Raw genomic sequence first — 9436 nt, 5'->3', positions numbered from 1 at the left:
AAAATGCTCACAATTCTCTGGAAGCTTTTAAAAATCACCACATTGACAAAACAGTGCCCCAAGAACACATCAGCATGGAAAAGTTTCTGGAAGAAAGTAGCATGCTGAGAGCTGACTGCAGTTTAGACAGAGCCTCAATGAGGCAACTTTAATGAAATGCCAGACTTCTGTGGCTTCTTCAGTGAGACACTTGCCTATGAATTCCATATTCCTGCCAGTAACTTCTTGTCTAGGCCTAAATAAGTAACCTTAAAATAGCCACTATTTCACCAAGCCAAATATGTTCCATATTATTTCCTTGGTTTACCATCTGGAGTAAATGGACATTGTTATTATTATTATTATTATTATTATTTAATTATTATTTTCTTCCTAGGAGAAGTCACAGCATTCACTGAGAAGTATCTGCCCATAACTCACTCATGGTTTTGATGAAAAGTAACGATGTATTTTGTGCCTAGTAGACACAATCAAAAAAGTGTGACATAGTGAAAATTTCTATTTCTATATTTCGTCAATAGATACTTTTCTCTCCAAGTAATGATACAACATGGAACAGACTTCTTAAAGTATTCTTGTAAGTTTGGGAATAGTGACATGCCTCACTAGTGATGTTTGGCCAAATTCTTTATTCCAGAAAAAAAAATCACTAATGGAAAAGAACAGCATTAAAAATAATTTTGATGCTCACCATGACACTTTAATATAAGTCTCTAATAGGAAAGTGTGCATGGTTTTACTTGTACTTTAAATTGCTATAGATCAGCTCTATTAATAATCATCTAAATTTTTATACAGTAGTTTCTAATTTCTAATTCCTAATTTCTGCAGTAGTCTATATTCTTATAGTCCATGTAATCTTTGTAATAAGCCATATCTTTATACTTTCCACCACAATCTCTGTTAGTTCATATTCTCTTACATTCCCCTATCTTGTAATCTTTGGAAACAATTCTCCTAAGGTTCATTCTATTTCTTTAGAATTCTGTGTCATCCCTGTACATTTCGTTCAAGTCTTTTAAGTCATTTTTAAAATGAGTATGACTGCTTTTGCTTGAATTTATATATGTGTGCCATGTACATGCTTGGTACACACGGAGAACCAAAGTTGGCATTGAGCCCCCTTGAACTGACATTACAGGCAGTTCTAGTGAGCTACAATGTGGGTGCTAAAGACTAAGCCTAGGTTTTCTGAAAGAAGAGCCTATGCCTTTATTCACTAAGCCATCTATTCCTACCCCTATTCATTTCTTCATAAGAAACCTGAAGTACTAAATTGGCATCTGTGTCATTCATTGTTCAGCCTTACAGAAGTCACAGAGGCATTTATTCAACTACATGGCATAGAAAAATAGATACATACATATGTACATACATACATACATACATGCATACATGCATAACAAGAAGTAGAGATTTATCTTGGAGTAAATCTCTTTGGAATTAAAACCACAAACAAGACAATCTATAAACTATATCCCTAAGAATTAAGCAGGTGTTTTTTTTTCCCCAGAAGTAAGTTTCCTCATGCTTTTTATTTTTTATTTTTATTTTTACAACATAGTATCCACTTGTGGCAACACAGAAAATAATCTAGACTTTACCATGTATTATCAGAATTGAATGATTTGAGATATTGAGCAGAGAAATAGGCCTAATACATACTCAAGTATCTATAAAAAATAAAACATTATTTCTATAAATCACAAACTTCCATCACAGGTTTGAAGTTAAAAGCCTAGAATATGAATCATTCTCAAAAAGACACTGGATAATAACTAAAATTTTGGGAGTTATGTCAGGCCTACAATTTTCCCCATCACTTTCTTTACAAAATACATCTGTAGGTCATAAGATTATCAAATCAGGGAATAGTTGTAAACATAGTTTCCAAAAGTTAGAAGGAAATGAATTGCAAAGAATACATATGAGAGATTATATAGCAGAACATGAGCATGAATCTAAGGATAACAAGTCCCCAAACAGGCACACACATATGTATAATTCATAATGAGAAGAAAAATGATATAGTATAAATTGTGTTGACCTTGTGGATATATAAGAAGAAAGAAGAGAAGATGGGTAATGAAAAAGATCCAGCAACCCAGTGGGGACAGCAACCCAGCTCTGTGAAGTACCATTGGTTCATTTAACTTGTGATTCTCTTTAAGGTCTTCTTCAAAGCAATTTTTACATCTTTATTTGGGAGACTGTATATGAGCGGATTCAGTACAGGCACCAGACATGTATAAAACACTGTGAGAAATTTTCCCTGGCCAACAGTCTCAGGAGATGATGGCTTGACATAAGCAAGCAGCCCAGATCCATAAAAGAGACTAGCAGTGATGATGTGGGACCCACAAGTACCCAAGGCTTTGGACCAACCCTTACCTGAGGACATATTAAGAATATTGAAAAGGATCAGAGCATAAGACATTAAGATAAGAAGGCTACATAAAATGATAGCTGTACCTACCACAGCAGAACTCATACGCTCATTGACATAGGTGTCACTGCAAGAGATCTGAAGAAGAGGGAAGATGTCACACATGTAGTGATTGATGATGTTGCTATTGCAAAAGTTGAGCCTAAACATTAAGCCTGTGAGAATCATGGCACTAGCAAACCCCATCAAATATGACATAAATATTAGAAGACAACAGATCCTAGGTAACATGATAGCCTGGTATAGTAAAGGCTTACAGATGGCCACGTAGCGATCATAAGCCATGGCTGTCAGCACATAACTTTCAGTGTTCACAAAAAAACAGAAGAAAAACAGCTGAGTCATGCATCCTTTGAAGGATATAGTGTTCTTCTCTAAAAAAAACTTCATCAGCATTTTGGGGGTAAAGACAAATGAGTAACAAAAATCAATGAAGGACAGATTGAAGATGAAGAAGTACATGGGGGTGTGAAGGTTTGAATTCACCAAAATGAGACTCATTAAAGTCAAGTTTCCGACCATTGTGGCTGTGTAGTTCAGCAAAAACAGAGCAAACAGGGGCAACTGGAGCTCAGGTTGGTCTGTCAATCCCAGAAGAATAAACTCAGACACTGAAGAGTCATTTTCTGTAGCCATTTGCTTCATGGATGGCCTCTGTAGGAATAGAAGGTTGCACTACCAAGCAATTTATCTTTGACTCCAGAGAGATAAGGTTAAATTATTGGCTTATAAGCTTGTATCAAAGGGGCATATAGCAAGCTATACAAATATATCCAACTATTCTTGTCAACTCTGAGGAGCCTTTATTGCCTCTCTATCCTCCTAATAATGTGTGTGTCTCTCCAGAAAACATGCATTTTTAATGTACTTCCATCCCTTTCCATATTCTTTACTATCAACTAAAACTGAAAAGAGCAATGCATAAGAACATTTACACAGCATTCATAAGTTTGATAACCTTCAGTTTCAAGATACATAGCCAGGACAAGGATGGTTTTGTGCTTACCTTTGCTTGCCTGGAGCTTCTTTGTGTTCTGGATCTCTTAGAGGCTTTCTCCTTACTATACTGAGAGGCCCAAGTATTCAATAGGAAAAAAAAAAGTTATAGATATCAGCACAAATGTATTTATGAATTCACAGAAAAGGTACACAGGGAATTTCTCTTTGAAATTTTCTTGAAAATTTTCATTTCACATACACAAAATGAACAGCAATTTTATGTAAGTCTCTAAAACTTTGCCACAGTTGAATGAGAATATCTATTTCAAAGCCAAGATTGTTGAGAAATTCATTAGGATTGCAGGAAATTATTCTCTTCTTTATGATTTCCTCCCTGTTGGATGTGTGCCTGGAGAGTCTTAATTAGTAACTTGTGCTTGCATTCAGTGCCACAGAACAAATATTGGATCTTCTGAGATTAAAAGTTCTAGTCAATCTGTTTCTTCCCACCAGGGGGTACCCAATCCCTTTGTCAGAGTTATGAGTGTTCCTCTTTGTCTTTTCTTCTGTGCTTTGTGTATTAGTCAGGGTTCTCTAAAGTCACAGAACTTATGGACACTCTCCATATAGTAAGGAAATTTGTTATGATGACTTATAGTCTATAGTCCAATTCCAAAACTATGATTATCTGTGAATGGGAAGTTCAAGGATCTAGTATTTGCTCAGTCTCACAGGCTAGTAGATTCTAACAGAGGTGCTGGCAAGTAAATTCAAGCAGGCAAAGCAGGGCAAATCTTCTTTCTTCCAACATCCTTAAATAGGTCTCCAGTAGAAGCTGTGGCCCAAAATAAGGGCCCACCATACCTGCATCTGGAACATGTTTTACCCCAGGCTGACCTTGAACGCAGAGATCTCCATGCTTTGGTCTCCTGAAATTCATAGCTACTAGGCCTCAAGAGTTCCACGACAACATCTAGATCAGAAAATTGTGACTCCCAACCATGAGATCTGGATCATAGGTGGGCCTTCCAACTCTGGATTGTAGTTCATTCCTGATATAGTCACATTGACAACCAGAAATAGCCATTACAATCCCCCTTTGTCCACTTGACACAAATGTCTCACGTCCACATGAAACAATAACAAAATCATGAATATAGCTAATATGATGTAACTATTCCTCTTACAATCCCAAAAGCATTTATAAATTTACAATGAAGCCATGCCCCTTGGGAATATTCTTTTAGCATTCTTTTAAATACCAATTGATGTTAAAGAAATTGGAAGAAAGTACAGATAGCTATGCAAATGTGTTATAAACAAAATAGGGCCAGTGGAAAGGGGTCTGAGCGGAGAGGGAGCGCCTAGCCTGAGCATCAGCAGCAGACATCCTGGTTCCAGGACCCCACCAAGTGTATTCTGCACAGAGGTTAGGGATCTGACCCGCCGGGAACGCTTTGCCTGAGCATCGGCAGCAGACATCTTGGTTCCGGGACCCCGCCGGGTGTATTCTGCACAGGCCCCAGACATCTGGCCACCTACTGGACAGAGGAAAGGGGTCTGAGCGGGAGGGAGCACTTTGCCTGAGCATCGGCAACAGACATCCTGGTTCCGGGACCCCGCCCAGTGTATTCTGCACAGCCCTAGAGATTACCAGATGGCGAAAGGCAAACGCAAGAATCCTACTAACAGAAATCAAGACCACTCACCATCATCAGAACGCAGCACTCCCACCCGACCTAGTCCTGGGCACCCCAACACAACCGAAAAGCTAGACCCGGATTTAAAAGCATATCTCATGATGATGGTAGAGGACATCAAGAAGGACTTTCATAACTCACTTAAAGAAATACAGGAGAACATTGCTAAAGAGTTACAAGTCCTTAAAGAAAAACAGGAAAACACATCCAAACAGGTGATGGAAATGAACAAAACTATACTAGACCTAAAAAGGGAAGTAGACACAATAAAGAAAACCCAAAGTGAGGCAACGCTGGAGATAGAAACCCTAGGAAAGAAATCTGGAACCATGGACGTGAGCATTAGCAACAGAATACAAGAGATGGAAGAGAGAATCTCAGGTGCAGAAGATTCCATAGAGAACTTCAGCACAACAATCAAAGAAAATACAAAATGCAAAAGGATCATAACTCAAAACATCCAGGAAATCCAGGACACAATGAGAAGACCAAACCTACGGATAATAGGAGTTGATGAGACGAAAGATTTTCAACTTAAAGGGCCAGCAAATATCTTCAACAAAATTTTAGAAGAAAACTTCCGAAACCTAAAGAAAGAGATGCCCATGATCATACAAGAAGCCTACAGAACTCCAAATAGACTGGACCAGAAAAGAAATTCCTCCCGACACATAATAATCAGAACAACAAATGCACTAAATAAAGATAGAATATTAAAAGCAGCAAGGGAGAAAGGTCAAGTAACATATAAAGGCAGGCCTATCAGAATTACACCAGACATTTCACCAGTGACTATGAAAGCAAGAAGAGCCTGGACAGATGTTCTACAGACACTATGAGAACACAAATGCCAGCCCAGGCTACTATACCCGGCCAAACTCTCAATTACCATAGATGGAGAAACCAAAGTATTCCACGACAAAACCAAATTCACATATTATTTTTCCACGAATCCAGCCCTTCAAAGGATAATAACAACAACAACAACAAAAAAAAACCAATACAAGAAAGGAAATCACGCCCTAGAAAAAGCAAGAAAGTAATCCCTCAACAAACCAAAATGAAGACAGCCACAAGAACAGAATGGCAACTCTAACAACAAAAATAAAAGGAAGCAACAATTACTTTTCCTTAATATCTCTTAATATCAATGGACTCAATTCCCCAATAAAAAGACATAGACTAACAGACTGGCTACACAAACAGGACCCAACATTCTGCTGCTTACAGGAAACCCATCTCAGGGAAAAAGACAGACACTACCTCAGAGTAAAAGGCTAGAAAACAATTTTCCAAGCAAATGGCCTGAAGAAACAAGCTGGAGTAGCCATTCCAATATCGAAGAAAATCGACTTCCAACCCAAAGTTATCAATAAAGACAAGGAGGGACACTTCATACTCATCAAAGGTAAAATCCTCCAAGAGGAACTCTCAATTCTGAATATCTATGCTCCAAATGCAAGGGCAGCCACATTCATTAAAGAAACTTTAGTAAAGCTCAAAGCACACATTGCACCTCACACAATAATAGTGGGAGACTTCAACACACCACTTTCATCAATGGACAGATCATGGAAACAGAAACTAAACAGGGACACAGTGAAACTAACAGAAGTTATGAGACAAATGGACTTAACAGATATCTACAGAACATTTTATCCTAATACAAAAGGATATACCTTCTTCTTAGCACCTCACGGGACCTTCTCCAAAATTGACCATATAATTGGTCACAAAACAGGCCTCAACAGATACAAAAATATTGAAATTGTCCCATGCATCATATCAGACCACCATGGACTAAGCCTGATCTTCAATAACAACATAAATAATGGAAAGCCAACATTCACGTGGAAACTGAATAACACTCTTCTCAATGATACCTTGGTCAAGGAAGGAATAAAGAAAGAAATTAAAGACGTTTTAGAGTTTAATGAAAATGAAGCCACAACATATCCAAACCTATGGGACACAATGAAAGCATTTCTAAGAGGGAAACTCATAGCTCTGAGTGCCTACAAAAAGAAACTGGAGAAAGCACACATTAGCAGCTTGACAACACGTCTAAAAGCTCTAGAAAAAAAAGAAGAAAATTCACCAAAGAGGAGTAGATGGCAGGAAATAATCAAACTCAGGGTTGAAATCAACCAAGTGGAAACAAGAAGAACTATTCAAAGAGTTAACCAAATGTGGTTCTTTGAGAAAATCAACAAGATAGATAAACCCTTAGCTAGACTCACTAAAGGGCACAGGGACAACATCCTAATTAACAAAATCAGAAATGAAAAGGGAGACATAACAACAGATCCTGAAGAAATCCAAAACACCATCAGATCCTTCTACAAAAGGCTATACTCAACAAAACTGGAAAACCTGGATGAAATGGACAAATTTCTAGACAGATACCAGGTACCAAAGTTAAATCAGGATCAAGTTAACGATCTAAACAGTCCCATATCCCCCTAAAGAAATAGAAGCAGTCATTAATAGTCTCCCAGACAAAAAAAAGCCCAGGACCAGATGGGTTTAGTGCAGAGTTCTATCAGACCTTCAAAGAAGATCTAATTCCAGTGCTGCACAAACTATTCCATAAAATTGAAGTAGAAGGAACTCTACCCAACTCATTCTATGAAGCCACAATTACTCTGATACCTAAACCACAGAAAGATCCAACAAAGATAGGAACTTCAGACCAATTTCCGTTATGAATATAGATGCAAAAATCCTCAATGAAATTCTTGCTAACCGAATCCAAGAACACATTAAAGCAATCATCCATCCTGACAAAGTAGGTTATATTCCAGGGATGCAGGGATGGTTTAATATACGGAAATCCATCAATGTATCCATTATATAAACAAACTCAAAGACAAAAACCACATGATCATCTCGTTAGATGCGGAAAAAGCATTCGACAAGATCCAACACCCATTCATGATAAAAGTCTTGGAAAGATCAGGAATCCAAGGCCCATATCTAACCATGATAAAGCAATCTACAACAAACCAGTGGCCAACATCAAAGTAAATGGTGAGAAGCTTGAAGCAATCCCTCTAATATCAGGGACTAGACAAGGCTATCCACTTTCTGCATACCTATTCAACATTGTACTTGAAGTCCTAGCCAGAGCAATTAGACAACAAAAGGAGATCAAGGGGATACAAATTGGAAAAGATGAAGTCAAAATATCACTTTTTGCAGATGATATGATAGTATATATAAGTGACCCTAAAAATTCCACCACAGAACTCCTAAACCTGATAAACAGCTTCAGTGAAGTAGCTTGATATAAAATTAACTCAAACAAGTCAATGGCCTTTCTCTACACAAAGAATAAACAGGCTGAGAAAGAAATTAGGGAAACAACACCCTTCTCAATAGTCACAAATAATATAAAAATATTTTGGCGTGAATCTAACTAAGGATGTGAAAGATCTGTATGATAAAAACTTCAAGTCTCTGAAGAAAGAAATTAAAGAAGATCTTAGAAGATGGAAAGATCTCCCATGCTCATGGATTGGCAGGATCAACATTGTAAAGATGGCTATCTTGCCAAAAGCAATCTACAGATTCAATGCAATCCCCATCAAAATTCCAACTCAATTCTTCAACGAATTAGAAAGAGCAATCTGCAAATTCATATGGAATAACAAAAAACCTAGGATAGCAAAAACTCTTCTCAAGGATAAAAGAACCTCTGGTGGAATCACCATTCCTGGCCTAAAGCTTTACTACAGAGCAATTGTGATAAAAACTGCATGGTACTGGTACAGTGACAGACAAGTAGACCAATGGAATACAATTGAAGACCCAGAAATGAACCTACACACCTATGGTCACTTGATCTTCGACAAGGGAACTGAAACCATCCAGTGGAAGAAAGACAGCATTTTCAACAAATGGTGCTGGCACAACTGGTTGTTATCATGTAGAAGAATGTGAATCAATCTATTCCTATCTCCTTGTACTAAGGTCAAATCTAAGTGGATCAAGGAACTTCACATAAAAACAGAGACACTGAAACTTATAGAGGAGAAAGTGGGGAAAAGCCTTGAAGATATGGGCAAAGGGGAAAAAATTACTGAACAGAACAGCAATGGCTTGCACGGTAAGATCAAGAATTGATAAATGGGACCTCATGAAACTGCAAAGCTTCTGCAAGGCAAAAGACACCGTCAATAAGACAAAAAGACCACCAACAGATTGGGAAAGGATCTTTACCTATCCTAAATCAGATAAGGGACTAATATCCAATATATATAAAGAACTCAAGAAGGTGGACTCCAGAAAGTCAAATAACCCCATTAAAAATGGGGCTCAGAACTGAACAAAGAATTCTCACCTGAGGAAT

General features: G+C 37.8%; 1 protein-coding gene across 1 annotated transcript; it reads right to left on the bottom strand.

Moving 5' to 3' along the window:
* Positions 1 to 2149: 2149 nt before the first annotated feature.
* Positions 2150 to 3091, bottom strand: LOC110302186 (olfactory receptor 8C8-like). The gene has a single exon (XM_021172992.1). It carries the CDS (start codon positions 3089 to 3091, stop codon positions 2150 to 2152), a length of 942 nt encoding a protein of 313 aa, XP_021028651.1.
* Between the last annotated feature and the right edge of the window lie 6345 nt (positions 3092 to 9436).

Source organism: Mus caroli, unplaced genomic scaffold (assembly GCF_978045245.1).
Source record: "Mus caroli unplaced genomic scaffold, Mus_caroli_1 scaffold_11, whole genome shotgun sequence".
Lineage (NCBI taxonomy): Eukaryota > Metazoa > Chordata > Mammalia > Rodentia > Muridae > Mus > Mus caroli.
This window is presented reverse-complemented; position numbering and strand designations above follow the sequence as displayed.

Excerpts from the sequence above, each read along its gene's own strand:
- LOC110302186 (XM_021172992.1), bottom strand. The coding sequence starts at position 3,091 with ATGAAGCAAATGGCTACAGAAAATGACTCTTCAGTGTCTGAGTTTATT.